General features: G+C 34.2%; 1 protein-coding gene across 3 annotated transcripts in view; it reads left to right on the forward strand.

The window, feature by feature from the left end:
- The window catches only part of LOC130447406 (serine protease gd-like), a 38,428-nt gene that overhangs the window by 12,616 nt on the left and 4,882 nt on the right, over positions 1-20,930 (forward strand). For 2 of the 3 annotated variants that reach the window (XM_056784207.1, XM_056784206.1), the window contains 3 exons: positions 1,327-1,540; positions 6,567-6,776; positions 13,187-13,348. In XM_056784207.1, the coding sequence (XP_056640185.1) occupies positions 1,327-1,540; positions 6,567-6,776; positions 13,187-13,348 (586 nt within the window). Of the gene's footprint in view, positions 1-1,326; positions 1,541-6,566; positions 6,777-13,186; positions 13,436-20,930 lie in introns of all 3 variants that reach the window. The other variant, XM_056784205.1, reaches the window with a different exon arrangement.

The raw sequence follows: 20,930 nt of genomic DNA on the forward strand, positions 1-20,930 counted from the left end.
GATTTAATCAATATCAATGTCATTTATGCATTTCTGTTAGATTTGCGAAAAAAACATTCTATAAAAAATTCAACGTCATACCCAGCTACCTTACCTTACCTGACCTATAGAAAATGTATTAATCTTATCTAAAATATCATTCATTATGTAACCTATAAACATTCATAATCTAACCTATAAAAATTTAACATCATACATAACGACTCCATAGCAACAAGAATAAACAAACTCTATATTTACTTCAAATGTAATTTTGAATGTTTTATTTCAAGTATCATGAATTTAATAATTTATACAAAGTTTCAACATTGTTTTTATACAATTTACATATTTTCACATTATATGTTGACAAGTGTATAGCAAAGTGTACTTTTTAATATATATTTCCAGCTTTCCAATACTTATGTATTCATCATCGGGGAACAGTGCTGTTTCCGATATTTTTTATCAATTATTAAATATATACGATTCAAAATTCAATCTTCCAAATACCACTTGACATAACGACAATTCTGATAATTATGTTTTTGGTAAGAGTATGATAAGCCACCCCTCAACGATCATCATGAAACTCTATACATAGCCTATTGATGATACAAGAAATCGATTTATCATATATATTTTATGCGGAAACATTTACTACCAGAGATACCGGAAGTGGCCATTATCTCAGGAAGGATAACAGATATCGAACCATGGATAACTTTGTTCGATAGATCTCATCAAGATCTATCTGTGTGAAAAGTCATGATAACCTAACCTAACCTAACCTAGCCTACCCTAACCTAGCCTAACCTTACAAATTTTACTAAATTTTCATTCCATCTATTGATTTTTCGTGAAAATAATGTATTTGCGTACTTTTTCCACAGAAACTCTTCTGCGCATGAGTCTATCAACATGAATTTTGACACACAGATAGATCTTGATGAGATCTATCGAGCACAGTTATCCATGATTTGATATCTATTTGCCTTCCTGAGATAATGGCCACTTCCGGTATCTCCGGAAGTAAATATTTCCGCCTAAAATATATATGATAAATCGATTTCTCGTAATATGAATAGTATATGTATAGAGCTTCATGATGATCGTTGTAGTGTGGCTTATCATACACGTGCCATGTTTTTTTCTCTTCTTTACTTTATGGGCTCCTTTTTTTATTTCTGTATTCCATATTACTACCTCCGGTGTAATCCATCTCCTTGTCTGGCTTCTCTTCATATTTTAATTATTTCCGTACTTTCTTCCCTTTCTAAAGTCATTTGGTCACTGAAATATGTTGAAAATATATAATACCACTTTTTTTTCTTATTATTTTTACAGAAACCAGCCCAACCGCTAATAACGTACGGCCAACCGACAAGTGAAGGAGAATATCCATGGCACGCTGCTCTGTATCACGCCAGGGGAATAGACTTATCATATATCTGTGGAGCAACATTAATTTCCAGACTTCATTTAATCACTGTAGCACATTGTGTTACTAAAAAAAGAACCCAAACTGCTTTATCTCCCAGCAGCCTCATAGTTTATTTAGGTGTGTTAACATTAGTTATTAAATAATTAAGATTTTTGAAAATGACAGTTGACGGACGGTGTATAAAACAAATCCATATCAATAAAATCTGATTAATTGTTTACCGTGAAATTATCATGTCAAATTTGGCATTTCTCCCACAATTGTAGATTGCTATTTCCTATCTACCTATTCAATTCGAGATTTGGTTGTATTGTAAAAAGTTACGATAGAAAGTTTGGTTTTGTTTTTTGTGACTGAATCTATTTCGTCATCATGGTGCATACTAGGAACAAGTATTACATTTTTATTCTTTTCTGGTACATAATATCACAGAGTCTTGTTTTTAAAGCCAACAAGCGTCATCCTTTGATCTACAAACAAAACATCCACGAGCTCGCAGCTGGTAATAATTCTTCCCGTTCTAAAAATAGGTTGAAAATCAATCGTAGGACAATACTCCTTGCGTCATTATACTTAGCTTGTAGGGTCCCTCGAGTTATTGTCGAACGTAAACTTCCAAATTTAATGTATCAAACATTCTTGCGTTCACAAGCGGAAAAATCTTTATGCCTTGATCTTGATGTTGATCGCGTTAGACGGTATATATTGTTTAAAATTACACCGTCCTCTGAATGTCTCAAGTTTTTCATCATCCGTAGCATATTCAGAGACCGTGTAATGTCGTTAAAAAACGAAAAGTGTGTTACTGCAAGATAATCCTGAGAGTGATAAAAAAGAAATAATACCAAATAAAAAATGTTTTCAGCACTATTCTAGTAGCGACACGTTAAAACACAAAATCAAATGAAATTAATTAGTCGCGCTGGGTCTGACGTCAAATATTCGCATGTCACTCTATTAGATTAGCGATTAAACGGCGACTGACTACACACATAGGCTGGCCTCAAGATAGAAAGGTAGAGAGAAAGGTACGTTCTCCAATGTCTAAACTACAGTGCAAACTAAACGGTTTGGGTCAAATAGATTCAGCGCGGTTTGCGATTAATGTAAATAAGTCTTTGGTCTGAAAAAATCCATTACAGAAGCTACCATGTTGTTGTGATTAGATATTAACATTTGATGTAGCCTTATCTAAACCACAATTTAGTTAATAAACTGTGGATTGTGGTGTAATACTACTGAATGAAGCGTAGTTTTTACGAATGGTGTGAAGTTAGAAAAACATACATTTACTTTTAGCGACGATCAATTTGATCGTTTGTATTATATAGCTTGTAAACTACACTAGTTTCCTATGGATTTATAAAAAATTGATTAATCGATGTGACTTCTTCTAACCAGAAATTCGTTCACATACTTTTATCATCACAGCGTAAAATATCGCAACCACAGCTACTACATCCGACTGAGGAGCGAATCATAAATTCCACTTGATAGATTCAGGACAGTCTCAACGACAATCCTACGTTCAGCGACGGCAATTGATATTCAACCTTTTGCATATTAGCAATTGTGTCTGATCTCTGAGAGAATCCTCGTAAATAATTCGAATTTTACTAAATATCTCATATTCTCAGTAAATTCATTTCTGATTTTAGAAACTGCTCGAATATTTCCACATATGCACTTTTATTGTGACAGTAATACCTAGTACAATTGATGTAAAAATCTTATTTAGACATACACACAAGTATGCAAAGTGAAACAACTGTCAGTCTCGTTAGTAATGATTAAAGCAAAAAAAACTACAAATAACCTAGAAAAAAAACGGAAAAACAGAGCCTCAAAATGTAATTTGAGTTATCTTAAGGATAAATCCACTTTGTTATATTCGTGGGAAAACTCACCTTCAAGATCTTAGGTAGAACATTAGATAATGAAAATGAAGTCAACCTTTGCGTAGCGTTGTATTTAATATACAGGGTGCTCCGAGACTTAATGCAAAAAATTCGGTGAGCAGATGACGTGAAAATAATGCTGTGCACAAACTTATAGTTAAGTATATTTTCTAAATTATACATTCGAACATTATAAATTTTTATTAGGTGATTACATATGTCCATGTAGTATGTGTGACGGAATAATTAATTCTACACTACTATCTGAAGGCTGGGGGCGGCTCATGCCCAATGTTTAACAATCCGTAACTTTTATAGGGACAATCTGTAAAATCAAAAGATAGCAAAATTAATTTTTCAATCGATTTTTTAACAAGAAGGTACTCTTTGTTAAATTCGATAAAATTTATGGTTTTCGATCAAATTTATGGTTTAGGAGATATATTAATTTTTAGTACACGCCATGGAAACCGTTCTCCACAAAGAAATATTCTGAAGAAAATTATTATAAATTGTAATTATCTATTGAGAATACTTACAGGAGGTATTAAAACTATCAAACATTTCTAATTGAACTGCATACTGTAGAGCATCGTGTTACTTACATAAGGAAAAAATTGAAATGTAGAATTTACTTGGCTAGCCTACAACGTATCAAATAAAAACAGAAACAAATTATAATAAATGTTCGAATTGGGCACCTTGCACTTCTACACACTTAAGGAAACTAAGGAGGATATTTTTTTAAACTGGGAAGAGCATTCTAACATTCTGCCTAATAGCGTCACTGTGGAAGTTTATTCCATCGATTATTTCGTACCTTGTGTTTACCGGTGTTGCATATACCAGTCTTTTAAGATATCCCCAAAGAAATAAATCCATTGTATTTGATTCAGGAGAACGTGGAGTCCATACAAATGGAACTCCCCGACCAATCCACATATTAGGAAAAATGTTATTTTTTATATTTTAATTATAAATCTCTTTCAAGTTTTTCCTTATGCCTGTAATATTGTCTTTGATACGATGTAGTACAAATGTTTATTTATTTATTAGTTTTGCAAGAAATGTTTGATTGTATTTCAATAAGTACCTGTTGTAAGTGTTTTCAACAAATAATTACAATTTATCATAATTTTCTTCAGAATGTCTCTTTATAGCGAACGTTTTCCTTAGCATGTACAACGATCTAAAAATCTACGTATCTCTTAAGCTATACATTTCATTCAGCTAAACAAAGAGTACCTTTTTTTTAAAAAATCGTTTGAAAAAGTCATTTTTGCTATTTTTAGTTTGTATAGGCTGTCACTGTAAACGTTACGGATTGTTAACCATTGACCATGAGCAGCTCCTGGTCTGCAGATAGTAGTGTAGAATTATTTAATCCGTCAAACACACTACATGGACATACGTAATCATCCATTGAAAATTCATAATGTTCGAATGTATAATTTAGAAAATATCTTTAAATATAAGTTCTGATTAGGCAACTTAAAAAAACTAAACTTAGAAACGAGGGGTCGAATGAGAATTTTTTTTCATGTCATAGCATTATTTTCATATCATCTACTCACTCCCGAATTTTTTGCATCAAGTTCCGGAATACCATGTATTTAATGATTTATATTTACAATTATTTTCACTGACTTTATCACTACTGGTTTCATTCAAATTAAACATATTTGCCACATAATATTTGATTCCACCTTATACACGTATCCATGTCATGCATCAATATTGTGACAGAATATTTCGAACATATGCAAGTTTAAATGTTTTATATAGCTTTAGAATATTTCTTTAGTATTCGCCCTTAACAAATTCAATGGGATTCAACTTGATTTGGAACTTAAGAGGAAGGTAGTGTCAAAATTTGTATGTTATGTACCAAGCCCGAAATGGTACAAAGCCATTCTTGTACGGAGTGCAATCTTCGCTGCGGGAATAGCATTGAACGCGTTATTTTGATGTTAGTAATCAGCTTGGCAGTAGATCAAATGGAAATCACGTTTGAAAACAATTTGTCTGAAGTGACTCTGAAAAATAATTTTAATGCCATCGAAAACAACCTAACCTAACCTAACCACACTGAGGTTGTAGCACGTAAGATGTGGTTAGTTTTTTCAACATTTGACTGCATATTTTTTTGATAACAACTTAAATTTCTTTCTAATCATTATCTCACTTTTAACTCGATTAAAGTATGTAATTTTTTCCGCTTTTAATCGGCCCATAACTTGATGAAAAATTAAGCATGCTTATAATTAATTTGAAATTTGCTTATAAATAAAAAATGTTAAAATTATACGCCTGTATATTTTAAAATAAAATGACTAGAAAACTAAAATAAATAAAAATTTGTATGTGTATTTTAACAAAACACGTTATTAGTAGTTCAGCAGCGAAGATTGTACTCCGCACAAGAATGACTGTACCGAGCCGCTCGGTACAATCTTCTCTGTACGAAGCCCGTGAATTCCGGCTTCGTACAAAACGGCTTGTACGTAACATATACGATTCATCAAATCAACAAGGTATTTTTATTCTGTTTGAAGCTTGGAATATACACTCTGAGCTAATCTACAACAAAGAGCGGTTTTTTTAATTGTTGACACCTCAAGCTCCCTGTATTGTTTAAGGTGAAAGGTGAAACATAGGTGTTATTGCCGCCACATAAGTTTTTAGTAGAAAATTTGCTATTACCATGTTAACAACTGACACATAAAAATCGACATTTGAAATTGGTTTGTTCAATTATTTGGGGCTCCTATAAGAAATTCAGTGGAATAACCAAAGAACAATTCAAACGTCAAAATATGCTCCAGTATTTTTAGATGTTTGTCCATTTTACGCAGATTCACCCAATTTAAGTTACTTATTCTTTCTAATTTATTCATTCACAGGAAAGGTAACAATTACTTGAGATACAACAATGGCTTATAACTTTCCAGCCTCAAAAATCCTTATACTACCTAGCCCCTAGTACATCTTTTTTCGTTCTAGAAAGTATCAGTACATAAAGAGCTCTTGGGTGGTGTTGGAAATAAATGGAACATTTAAACGTAGTTATATGATCACTAAACAAAAATATCGCTACTAAATATATATATATATATATATATATATATATATATATATATATATATATATATATATATATATATATATATATATATATATATATATATATATATATATAAAAATATATGTGTCCTAACAGTTGAAAAAAACTGATTCTGTTTCAGGTAAATTTTATTTGAAAGTATGGTCAAACCCAGGCATACAAGACAAACAAATAGACAAAATAATAGTTCATCAGAAATATAGCTCTAGTACTTTCGCTAACGACATTGCGCTCTTGAAGTTAACTGAAGAAGTTGAAATAACAGCGTATGTGAGACCAGTTTGTTTATGGGAAGAAAATACCAATTTGGAAAGTGTTATTGGACGACAAGGTAAGCAGTCAAGTTTCATTACTACCCTGTTTAATAGCCGGTAACCATGGGTCATTCATTAAAGAAACTAATTCTTATACCTGAAAACATTTATTGCAACTCATCTCATTAGAAATTACAAAACAATAGTTAACCTACGAAGCTATATTTCTTTTGAAATGTTAACTTGCTTTATAAGAGTGCTGCGAGAAGTCGTCTGTAAGGAATAAAGGACTACTGTATAGTCGGTCACTGTTTTCTTCGAAAACACACCAATTAACACAGTGTCGCCTTCAGCGGGTTTTTTGGTATTCAACTGCCTTTTCTGGGTCTTATTTATAATGAATTTATTCCTTTTCTGGGCCAAGTGAGTGTTAGTGCAAGTGAGTGCCCACGGAGACTACTTATATTCAGGTGAATATTATTTTCATTTCCATTTTAACTACTAACAAGGCGATCAAAAGGGCCATGAATCCTGTAATCATGAAGGAAACTCCCTTCGGCAGTGAGTCCGCTGTCGATTTTGAGAGCCAAATCCCAGTTAGGTATTAACAAACGGAATTCAATTATCGAATTCTAAATTGCGTCCCTTAAAATTTCATTCCAGCTTTTATTCTTTTCCATTTTCCGAAAAAGCCCAGAGTATCCCTCTCTCCGATACAAACCCGAAGCAAGCCTGTTCTTACCACCTCCATAAAGGAATTTCCTCCTCTTCCCTCTAAACCCACCCCCTCGACGGACTACGTCACCTTCGTGAGTATTCTTCAAACCATTAACCAAAATGACTCTTCTGAGGAAAAGAAACTTAAAAAAGCTATGGAATTTATCAAATATGTCACAGAAATCCCAAAAAGAAATAGAAATATTCCTCCCCACAAAGCACAACCCACTAAACCAACCCTCACCCAAAACACCCTTAAACCTCAGAAACCCCAAAAACCAACACAAACCCATCCTACCGGAGCCCCCAAACAACAACGCCGTACCTACTCCCAACTACCCCTACTTCAAACCTTTACTTGAGGAATCTTCCTCAAAAATACACATCCCAGAGGAAGCTCTACAATTTTCTCAGCACTTAAGAGCTGTTGAAGGAACAAATGAACTTCCTCAAAGCCAAACCCAATGGTACCGTCCTCCTGTAAATTCTTTCCACGTTTCATCCCGAAACGTTGGCGAGGAAAATCCGTTAAGCCATTCGCGACGAGAAAATCGTCATCCAAATAAATTCCGTTAAAAGCGCTCAACTCTCTTCCCCAAAACCCAGAAAAACCACCTTTTCACTGGTCTGCAAGAATGTATACCACTCCTTCTATGACGAGGAATTTTCTGAAATCATCACCTTCCTTAAATTCCTCATTATCAAATCCTGCAGGATTATCGCCAGGTTGACTAACAAACCCACCTCAATTTTTCGGATAATCACCGACTCCGAAACAGCCTACTACCACGCCCTCACCAAGGGCAACAATTTTCACGGGGTTTTGTTCTAAATCAAATTTTCTTACCTGTAAAAATTGCGGCGGCTCTCACCCCGTTTTCATTCCCGTTGTGTGAAGACGATGAAACCCCAAAAGTTCCCCAAGAAACTGTCCCAGTCTCCCTGGAAAAACCCCAAACACCCTATGGCCTTTCAACCGACACTAAAACCCTTATTGAAATCCTGGCAACTACCATCATGAATACCATACCCACTTCTCGCGTGCTAGTAGTCGAAATGTCACGCCTCATTTTCCCCTTTTACATATACAACTGTACCGTCACTAGCGGCGTGGGTAACCGCACCCATTTCGCTTTTACTCAAAAGCCAAGTACCTCTCGTTGATGTACAGCTCCAGGACTGCCCTTTTTTGGTGATACTAAAACAAACCTTGCCGGCAGACTTCACGCCTTCTCTCCCATATCCATTAGATAAAACACGACCTCCCACACTATTCGTTGATTGTTGGTGTTGCACCCTCCTCCTATTAAAAATTTTCATTATCCCACCAAGCTCTATCCAACGAATTTCTCTCTTTTATAAGTCAGTCACTGTACAAAACTATGAGTTGACACTGTAAAATAGTCCCAGAGCTACATAAAACAGCATCGATAAGGTACACGACGATGGAGCTTGGAAACGGGCGGCCCGTAATTAGTACATCACCAAACGGCATTTCTGGCATTCTGTACAGGTCGGATATGAAAATGCCAGCCGGTTTCCCGGGTGAAAAAATGGACTGGAAAACCTCATACGGTATACGAGTGAAAACTATTGGATCGTGGGGTCCTCAAATAATAACGCCAGAAGTTTTGGAGGTCGGAAAAGCCTCGCCATTAGTGCCGGAAAATTCGTCCGAAAAACCTCGTGGTACACGCGTCAAGTTTTTTTACTTGACTTTTGGGGTCTTAAATAGGAGTGGTGTAATAACGCCAGAAAAATATAAGGAAAATCAACGTAATTGTGAAAATGAAAACTTTTCGCTTCTGGCTTAAATTTTATTATTATTTTGCGTGCAAAAAATGTCGTAATGAATTAAAAATGAAATGGGTGCGTCGCAACTATACCCGCCCGCCCCCTTCAAATTAACAAAAAAAATGTTTCAAATCATAAAACTTCCTCTTTTCCTCTCCACAAAAGTTAGCAAACACGCAACCACCACAACACACTCCCTGCAGAGAAGCAATTTCTATATCAGGGCCCACTCCAATAAACAAATCTCTCTCTCTTTCTCTCTCTCTCCCTTTGCAACTGCTGTATGCGTCAGTTATAATACGAGTAAGTTTTTACAACGAACGATACGAAGCCAGTGGCAGTTTAGAAATTTGCCCAGTAAGTTGTAAATAGTGAACGTCTGTGCAAAAATCGGTATCACTCGCGAAGGCTTACGATGGATGATTCTTTATCATTTAAAAAAAGTCTTACAAAACAATAATGGATAGAATCGCTTTGTACAACTTTTGGTAATGAAACACTATCAAAGAAGATTACAGAATTTCGTCATGGTCGTGAGTTCGTCAGTGATGAATATCGAGAAGGTCAGCCAAAATCGGTTGTCATGAAACATGAAACAAGTTGAGTTACAAGAGAATGATGATCAATCAATTAAAGGCGTTCCAACCAGTGACTGATTGTCACAAACGACGATACTATTCACTACACCTTAACATCAAACTACAACTCGACATATTCTTTGGCAAAAATCCTGACCACAAGTACAGAGCCTTTATCAATTAGTGAAATATTCAGAAGTTTCCACTGTTAGAATAGTCGCTGGAACTTTTCTTCACAGCAACAAGAAGGACTATTTCAAGGGTTCTACGCATTTCTTGGGAATTCTCGTATTGTCAGTTGCAAATAATTCAAATAGAGATCCCTCAACAGATATTTACAGTCAATTTATTATCTATTATATTCAGCTACAGAAGGAATCGATAGGTTTTTGTAATAATATTATATTGATTCGATTTGATTAATCAAATGATGATTTAAATGAAGTACGTAGAAAGTAAATAAATCATCCGATTATCCGATATATGGTCATGTGGGATGTCAATTTACCAGCACTGTACAGAGTTTTTAACAGTCAATGAGCAACCTCACCTATCTAGGGGGCAAACTGAATTCACCAATGTAATAATTTAGTTTGCAAGAAACATTCAAAAGAAATTACAAAATGCGACTTGTTTCCGATAATAAATACAATATAGCAATATTTGTGTATAATTTGTGCATAATTTCATATTCATTTTTCATAACATCTATTAAAAGTTCAACAAACTCGTTTGTTATATATCAAATAATATTTATCCCCAGAGATAAGTCAAGTTATTATTACATTGCAAATTTGTAACTTTCGGAACCGTGGATTGGTCGAAGGGGTAATCAATTTCACCATATAACAAGGGTCAACAAAAATTTTTTTGCGCATTGGTTTTACTCAATATATTCTGATTATATAGGCAAACACAAAAAAAGAAATGTGATTAGAATTTCAAAAAATATTTCCTTTTTAAGAACTTACAGTGATATGACAATATTTGATTTTCGCGCCCAATCAATGTCGGTTTTCGCGCGCTATTCGTGTAAAAGATAATTAAGAGAGCGAGCGAACAGTGTTTCTTGCGTCGCTCATTATGTACGACAGTTGGTGTTTGAATATTACAGAGAAATAACGTCTTTCATATCATTTTTCACTGCATCAATCTGTGGAAAATGGCTACAAATTGTAAATTAGATGCTGACTCGTTTTGTTATATTTGCGGCCAATTTATTAAAGTGAGAAAGAAAAGTATGATTTAAGTACAATTTCAAAGATTTGCGAGACATATCAAACTTACTTTAATCTACATCCACATCCGCTCCAATGCCACATACATATGAAAATCCTGTACCTGCACCGCCATTGTTGAAAAAACAACTCTCTCAACGCAGCCCGCAACTTAATAAGATACTTAAATCTTCCAAAAAGTAAAGCCGAGTTACTAGCATCACGGTTAAAACAATGGAATATAATTAAATCTGAAGTCCGAATATCCCGTCAAAGAAAATGTCATGAAGAATTTTCTTGTTTCCTCAGTAAGGAAAATGGTCTCTGTTTTTGCCATGACGTGGTAGTTCTATTTGAAGATATCGGTATTGACAGTTCAACTAAAAGTCTGAAAGCTGTTCTACTACTCAATGGGAATAAATTTCCATTGATTACATTAGCACATTCCGTACATCTCATAGAAAATTACGACAGTACTAAAATACTATTAACTGCTATTAAATATATGGAATATAGGTGGGAAGCTATTGGTGATTTCAAGATGATGTGTTTTTGAGAGGAATGCAAGGTGTTTATTCTAAACACTGTTATCTATAGTATGTGCTATAGTAGAAATGATGCCGCTCACTACCGAAAAAAGCCTTGGTCTGCACGTAATGAGCTCAAAGCTACAATGTTAAACGGTAAGCAATTATCGATCTCAAAACTATATTAATGCCACATTGCATACTAAATTGAGTCTTATTAAACAATTTGTAAAGGCTCTTAATCATGAGTCTAAAGCTTTCAAATATTTGAAAAGTTCTTTTTCAAAGCTCTAAGGGACGAAACTTAAAGCTGGAATCTTTGTTGGCCCTCAAATGAAAAATATTATGAATTGTGATGTTTTGTAGAGTTACTCAGCAATAAAGAGAAAAAAGCCTGCATCAGTTTTAAGGCAGTAGTTCATGGTTTTCTTAAAAATCATAGAGTTGAAAAGTATGAAGAGCTGGGATGTAGAATGTCTCTAAAAATGCATATGTTACATTCTCATCTAGATAAATTTGAAGATAATATGGGAGCTTATTCGGAAAAACATGCGTCGATCGTCAGTTCTCGGCAGAGCTCTGAAGAAAAATTCGTGATGAAAGACGATGCAGGCTTGCGCTAGCCTGGCTTGCTTTGTGCAAAAAGAAAAGAAAATCATGTAGTGTGTGGTGTAAGGATTGACTTCTTAAAAGAAAGTCATACTCTTACATAAATTTATTAAACGAGTTGAAATTTTCCATATTTGATATAGACCACCTTGGTATAATTCTTCATTATATAAAAAATTCATCAAGTCGAAGTACCACAAACGAGAAACATAGACGATTCCAGCTCCGATTTTAAGAACTTTTTGGCTTTGTTGCGTTTTTTCTTGTAAGTTCGCAGGTTATTGGCATTAGGATCAATAGGATTGGATTTAATAATTAGCCTATAGTACGCAGCATTTTTCTTGCGGTCGTGAAATCTTTACTTTTCTTATTCCACAAGCAAACTTCATTTTTATAGCACTGGATAAACTCTTCCAATAATCACGGATTCCACAGCAATATTCAAGCGAGAAGTTTAAACGTGCGCGAACGCATCCGCCTACACCAAGCCTTGCGAACGAACTTAATGATTGGATCGACTTCCCTACTGACACTACAATAAAACTGTGCAAACGTGATCTACAACGATTTATCGAATAGATTTTGAGCCTCGCTTCGATGGCTTGCACCAACCAAAAAACCTGCGCCCATTTTTGTACAAACGCTCGATGAAACTGTGCAAATGAACTTCACAGTTTGTTTCCGAAGTTTTATCGTTGCCGTGGATACCGGCCATAACTTCAACTAAATGACTATCATTGTAGACCTCGGACGTGAATATCGAATTTCAATTCAACTAGCATTTTTTACGATTATTCACATCAATTTCTCTAGCTCAATTTTTCTACAGCAAAAATTTCTAGCAAAAACAACAAATATGGTATTCAGATTAATGTCATATTTAGATTAATTGGCATGAGCATATTATTTTCTTTTTGAGATTTTATTTTTCTGCACTAACCTGCACTTTTGTAAAGTTTTTCAGTGCAAATGATAATGTGAAAAAAGCAAAAGGTGACATTCTCCATTCTCTTTTTGAGAATATAATTTTAGTAATATTTTCTAGGAATTGTCGTTGGCTGGGGATTCGATCAAACTGGTAAAGTAACCGATCAACTAGCAAAGGCTTACATGCCTGTTGTTTCACAAGATACCTGCATTTATTCATTTGCCGAATTTTATTCAAGATTTACTACTGACCATACCTACTGCGCGGGCTTTAATAATGGTAAGCGACCTCCTCATGAAAATATTGATGGGGGGGATATCACATCTTATCAATACCAAAGGAACTCAACTAACCAGAACTCATCAGGTATCTACCTACTTTAAAAACTGAATTATCGGTAGACTGCCCACTTAAGAGATTTTTTTATATATTAGCCCATAAATGAATACATTTATTAGAAAATAATATAAAATATTTTCCAGAAATCTTAAAAGTAATTTCATAAGTCCAGCTTGAGTTATATATAGTTGATTGGCTAGCCACAAGCGCTTTACTTTCAATTGCAAAACAATTATAGTGGTACCAAGTATCACAGATAGCATGTAGGAAGATGGACAAATCGATATGTTGATGAATGTATGTATGTTAATATTGTGGTATCCTATAGACCGAGTTATGTGAAGTTATTTTGCTCACTTTATATAAAAATATCTGTGTCAGCTTTTGACGATAAAAGAACTTTATAAATTCATGATCATTCATTTTCACATTTATTCTGTTTGTAGCTCTGAAATTGTAAACTGGTGTAAAAATAAAGTTTATTTTTAAAAAGATATTTTTTATACAAAATATCTTAACTGGCGCAGTCACAGTAGGATATAGTCGTAGTTTTGTGTTTTCGAAAAGTCACGGCATCGAGACCGCTTTTGTGAAAAAACGGAACGTGAGTTTCAACTCTTAGACGACAACGACCTACACCAACCAGAGAAAGCAGAATCACGTAGGGAGAACTTCAAGAAGTACCTGTAAGTACCGAGTTTTCCTATTACACTTCCCTAATTTTAAGATAGGTAAAATATTTCCCGGTCGGAAATATCAACTACCTTTTATATTTAGGCATTAGAAAATATATATAATTATCCTGTTTATTAATTAATGAATAATTCTGACATAAATATTGAAGAATTGATTTCAAGTTTTAACAAATCAATAAATTTAGAAGAAAACGATAGTTATAACAATAATATTTCAAACAATATGGCTAACAATAATGAACAGATTAATATCCAAATGTTGAAATTATCAGTAGACTTAATTGCACCGTACGATGGCAATACATCGACTCTTATACAATTTATAGAGAATTGCCAATTTCTCATTGATACATATAATAATGTAGGTAATTTAGTGATCAATAATTATATCTTAAGAGCTATCCGCTCCAAATTAATAGGTAGAGCAAATCTTTTAGTTGGATGTAGAACAGAGTTAGATAGTTGGAATTTATTGAAAGATGCTTTAGAACAATGTTTTGGCGATAAGAGATCATTAGAATGTCTAGAACAAGACCTTCTAATGGCACATCCTTCTAAAAATGAAACAACATTAGATTTTGCTAAGAGACTACAAGTGTTAAGAAGTCATCTGGTTCAAAGAATCAATAGCTTTTCTTTAGCAGAAATGCCTGCTAATACTAAAGAAATATATCGCAGACAATATGACCAAATGGCTTTAAAAACGCTCATTAAGAATTTAACCGGTTTGCTTCAACATACAATTAGACTCAAGAATCCAGTTTCAATAGAAGCCGCTATTACATTTATTATTGAAGAAGAAAATTTCAATTATTCTCAAAATAATTTCAGATTTAAAAGTAATACGAGAACTGTCACAAACTCAGAAAATTATAACAGACCAATATCAAATAGTAACAACCGATATTCAAATTATAACACATATCAAAATCAGATGTTCCGACAACAAACACCTCAAACTAATTTCACCTACCGAAACCCAAATCCCACACAAAGTCCAAACGATCAAAACCCAACAAACAATTTTCCTAGACAACCAATTCCAGTCCAACCTCGACAAATAACTAGACATTACCCGACCAATAGACAAGTATTTGGGCAACAAAAAAACGTCTTTGCACCCACTGGAAAAACTCCGGAAAACAAACCAGAACCAATGTCAATAAATTCAAGAAATACTTTCAGACCTAACCAACCTAATCATTATTTCAGACCTTCAAATCCGAGAAACTTCGTTTCGCAAGAATTACACCAAATTCAATCAGACTCTCATGATTCAAACACCGACTACCCCGATTTTCATTTAAATCACGATTCCGAAAACCCTGCTTATGAAAGCGACCCTGACTACTCAGATTCCGTCACATATAATGCCAATTTTCCAAATGAGAACACAAAAAATTTTCGTATAACGAGCCAGAAAGACAATGCAACATAAATGAAATATTTTCTGATTCTAATAACGTTCAATTACCATACATAAAAATCAAAAACCCTCCAATAAAACTCCTAGTAGATACTGGCAGTATGCAATCAATTTTAAATCCTAGTATCGCAGAAAAATTCTTCCCTAATACTATTTATCATGAAACAACCATAATATCGACAGCAGTAGGTCATAAAGATGCAAAATTCAAAGCGGATATTCCAGCTTTCCCCGAATTTAGATCACCCTGTACTATACCATTTATTTTATTTAAATTTCATAACTATTTCGATGGCCTCATCGGTCTGAATGTAATAAAAAAACTTAGATTATGTGTTGATTTCGAGAATAATATACTTAAAAATAATAATATTCAAATTCCGATTTTTTATGATTTTGTTAAAGAAGATTTTAAAATATGTGTTGACTCCCACGAAATAGCTGCCGTGAGAATTCCAGTCAGTTGTTTCAATGGAGAAGTCATAATACCCAGTCAAAACATAGATAATCTTTATTTCCCAGAAACAATTACAATTGCAAAAAATGGTTTCGCGAAAACTGAAATAATAAACCGCAGCGATAAACGCGTTGAAATTATAATTAAAGACAGACTGAAAGTGATACCTCTTACTAATACTATAAAACAAAATTATAATTTTTATTATACCGAGGATATTTTACAAAATAGATATTCGGAAAATCATGAAGAAAATATACAAAACTTCATTAGAACAGAACACCTGAACGAAGAAGAAAAAGAGGCTATTCTTAAATTATGTAACGATTTTAAAGATATATTTCATAAAGATAAGGACAAATTGACTTTTACGAATGAAATAAAACATGAAATTAAAACATTGGACGAAGTACCCGTACACACGAAATCATACCGTTACCCCTATATACACAAGGAGGAGGTTCAACGACAGATAAAGAAGATGTTAGACGATGGAATAATTAGACCAAGTTCTTCCCCGTGGAGCAGCCCCGTATGGATAGTCCCGAAGAAAACCGACGCCAGCAATAAACAAAAATGGAGAATCGTCATAGACTACAGAAAAGTGAACGAGAAAACTTTGGAAGACCGTTACCCTGTACCACGAATAGAAGATGTATTAGACCGACTAGGCAGATGTCAATATTTCTCAACCATAGACTTGGCTTCAGGCTTTCATCAAATCCAGATGCATGAGAATTCCATATCGAAAACAGCATTTAGCGTAGAGAACGGGCACTACGAATATTTACGTATGCCATTTGGACTCCGGAACGCCCCTGCCACTTTTCAGCGTGTCATGGACAACGTCTTGAAAGATCTCCAAGGAAAAATCTGCATGGTTTACATGGACGATATAATTATTTTTAGTTCAAGCCTAGAAGAACATATAGCTAATCTCAAGCTACTCTTTCGAAGACTCAGAGAAACTAACCTTAAAATTCAACTGGATAAATCAGATTTTGTTAGAAAAGAAGTCGAGTTTCTAGGCCATGTCATCACACCGCAAGGCGTTAAGCCTAATCCAAAAAAGATAGATGCCATAAAACAATTTCCTTTACCTAAAACGGCTAAAGAAATAAAGTCATTTCTGGGATTGCTAGGCTATTATAGAAAATTCATCAAGAATTTCGCGAAAATTACGAAACCTTTTACCAAATGCCTGAAAAAGGGAGAAAAAATTGTTCATTCCCCCGAATTTATCGAAACATTCGCACTTTGTAAAAATTTGTTAACAAATGACCCTATCTTACAATTTCCTGACTTTGAAAAACCCTTTAACGTTACGACCGATGCCTCCAATTTCGCATTAGGTGCTGTGTTAAGCCAAGGACCGATTGGTAGCGACCTACCGATTGCTTACGCGTCGCGCACACTCAATCCCGCCGAAATAAATTATAGTACTATTGAAAAAGAACTTCTGGCAATCACTTGGGCTGTAAAGCATTTCCGACCATACATTTATGGGCGCAAAGTGAAACTAATCACTGACCACAAACCACTTAAATGGCTCTTCAATCTAAAAGAACCCAATTCGAAACTAATACGATGGAGACTTCTACTAGAGGAATACGATTTCGAAATACAATATAAGCCCGGTTCGCAAAACTCTAATGCCGATGCCCTGAGCCGAATAGAAATCAACGCAATGGACATCGAGAACGAATCTTTATTAGGAAACCCAGGAGACATAGACGAAATAATAGGAACATATGCGGACGAAAATACCACTAACAATCAAAACCTAACGGAACAAGAAATAAGGGACGAATTGGAAAAACTTTTGAATTCAAACGATAAAACTCCCATCGAAAAAGATGATGATGAAACAATACACTCAGCACAAGAAAATCCAATACTAGGTATACCGTATAGCGAAAATATAACTAATTCTTACAACAATCAAGTAATAATCAAGCAAAACGTACATAAAGCTTTCAACATAACAAAACAAACTCCATTTGACACAAAAACGCGTATATCAATTAATTTGACTAATGATTTCGAAAAAGAACTCATACATGTTTTCAAAAACTTTATAGATCCGAAAAAACTATATTGTCTACATATCCCAAATTCCTCAACCGATTTAATCCCAAGATTAATAACTACTCTCCAAAAAACTTTTAAAAATCACGCATTCAAATTAGTAGTTTCGCGTAAATTTGTCAGAGATGTAGAAATGGCCGATGAACGCAAAGAAATTTTACAGTATCATCACGAAACTAAAACATGCCACAGAGGAATAAACGAAACGCTAGAAGCTTTAAAATCAAAATACTATTGGCCCGACATGAAAAAGGACATTACTCAATATATAAATGCATGCGACACTTGTCAACAAGCGAAATACGACAGACACCCTCCAGTCATCAAATATTCACTCACGCTTACTCCCACAAAACCATTCGAAATGATTCACATTGATGTATTTCAGATGATGAAAACAAAGTTCTTGACATTTCTAGATTCATTCTCTAAATATGGCCAAGCCTATCTCTTAGAATCAGTAAACGCAATATCAATAATCGAAGGTCTATCTCTTTTTATATCTCACTTTGGCGTACCATCAGCGATAACTTGTGATAGTGGAACTGAATTCCACTGTCAGCTATTACAAGAGTTTTGTAAGCTACACAAAATCAAACTACATTTTACTACACCCAGAAATTCTAACAGCAACAGTCCCGTTGAAAGGTTTCATTTATCATTATTAGAAAATGCTCGCGTTATTCACTTGCAAAATTCAAACACGTCCCCTAAACAGATCATTCAAAATGCTGTGTTAGGATACAATTCTTCTGTTCATTCAGTAACTAAATGCAAACCTTTTGACATAATCCTAGGTGACACTAAGGCACTCGACCCTTTCGACCTCACCGAAGAAACTATTATTAATGACTTTTTAGAGAATAGACGCAAACGACTTAGTAATCTTTATCAATCAATAGCAGAACGGTCATTAAACGAAAAGGAAAAAGTAATTTTAAAACGGAATGAGAATCGCGAAGACCCTATAAATTTTGACGACAATCAGACAATATTCATTAAAAACCGTGAAGCAAAACGAAATAAAATAAAACCTCGACATGTGAAATCTAAAGTAAAACGTGACTTAGGCACAAAAATACTTTTAGAAAAAAATAAAAAGATTCATAAATCTATTGTTAAGAAACCTAGTAATAAGTAAACTCTTTCTTTACAGAACTATGAACAGAACAAAAACAAATCTTATCCTCACCATATTTCTAATCCTAATTCCCATCTCAATAACTTTCGACATAGAAATTCATGAATTGGACACTCCAATTATGCCACTTGACTTAGGACCAACTAAAGTGATTGAAACGAAACATACATTCTTACACTATATTCAAACAAATCAACTAACTAACCAACTACAAAATATAGAGTACTTTTACGCTAAAATTGACAAACTTTTGAATATTACAAATTTAGGATACAATGAAAATATGATAATTGATTTACTTTCCCATGCTAACTACTTATTGAAAAGAACTACAGAAAAATTGAACAATCTCACTCCTATTAAACGGCAAAAGCGCGGATTAATAAATGGATTAGGAACCGCTAGTAAATGGCTATTTGGTACACTCGATCACGACGACGAAATAAAATATAATTCTCAAATAGAGAAATTGCTAGAAAATCAAAACTCTATCAAGCATCAATTAGAACTTCAGACATCATTAAATTTCAACCTTATCGACCACTATAACAGAACCGTTCTAAGCCTAAACAAAAATCAACTCTCAATAAAAGTCAAACTAAAAGAACTCTCTACAGAATTAAGTAATTTTACCGAAGATATATATAACTATGTTAAATTTTCCAACGCTTTAGATCAAATAACATTAAACTGTCAAAATCTTATTAACTTCTTAGACAATTTAGAGAACGCCATTATGTTTGCTCACTCAGGAGTTTTACATACATCAATAATACCAATTAACGAACTACTAAAGTTAGTAGATCATTTAAGTAAAATCTACGGAGAAAATAAAATCATTAGATTCAATAATCCATTTTATTATTATGAATTAGCTGGTATACAAACTGTAATCCGAGAAACTAATATAATCTTTGCAATACACTTACCTATCTTAAAAAACGATAATTACCAAACCTTCCATCTTATTAGCCTCCCCTACCATAATTCCATAATTATTCCCGAAAAATCCTTTTTAATACTCGGTACAAGCAGCCACCAGTATGAAGACACCCTGTGCCCAAAGCTGAGCAGTCTCTACTTGTGCCAAAATCATGAAGACATCAATGCAGACTCCTGTATTATCCCATTATTAAAAGCCGAAAAACCCACCTGTCAAGCAAGCCCAGCAGTTTTGACCCATCCAGTCATTGAAAGGATTGACGAAAAATTCATACTAGCATTACCGACCATCGTCCCAGTCAAAATCGAATCCAACTGCGACAAGAGACGCATACTATTGATTAAACAAAACACCCTAATCAAAATTCCTACAGGTTGCCAAATCAATACGGAAAATTCCACGTTTAGTAATACTCAAGAAACAACCGCTGTAAACCCTCTAATACTCCCAAAATTTGATTGGGAATTCGCTGGAACAGAAAAATACACAAAACAACCCATTAAACTAGAAACAATCGACCTTCAATCAATCAAGGATTTGAAACTCCAAGCTGAATTAACAGAACCAATACAAAATCAAACAGTACACCCTGCAATATGGAATATTCCCGGACTTCTAGCAATCATAATACCAGCCATGATAATCTGGATATTTTGGAGACGTTTCAAACTGAAAAAGATGAAGAAAGCCAGTCAACAACCCCAGCAAAACAACCCCTTTGACGGTGTCGTTTTAACTTAAGGAGGGAGGAGTTATGTGAAGTTATTTTGCT

The sequence above is a fragment of the Diorhabda sublineata genome, chromosome 8, assembly GCF_026230105.1.
Source record: "Diorhabda sublineata isolate icDioSubl1.1 chromosome 8, icDioSubl1.1, whole genome shotgun sequence".
In the NCBI taxonomy this organism is placed as follows: Eukaryota; Metazoa; Arthropoda; class Insecta; order Coleoptera; family Chrysomelidae; genus Diorhabda; species Diorhabda sublineata.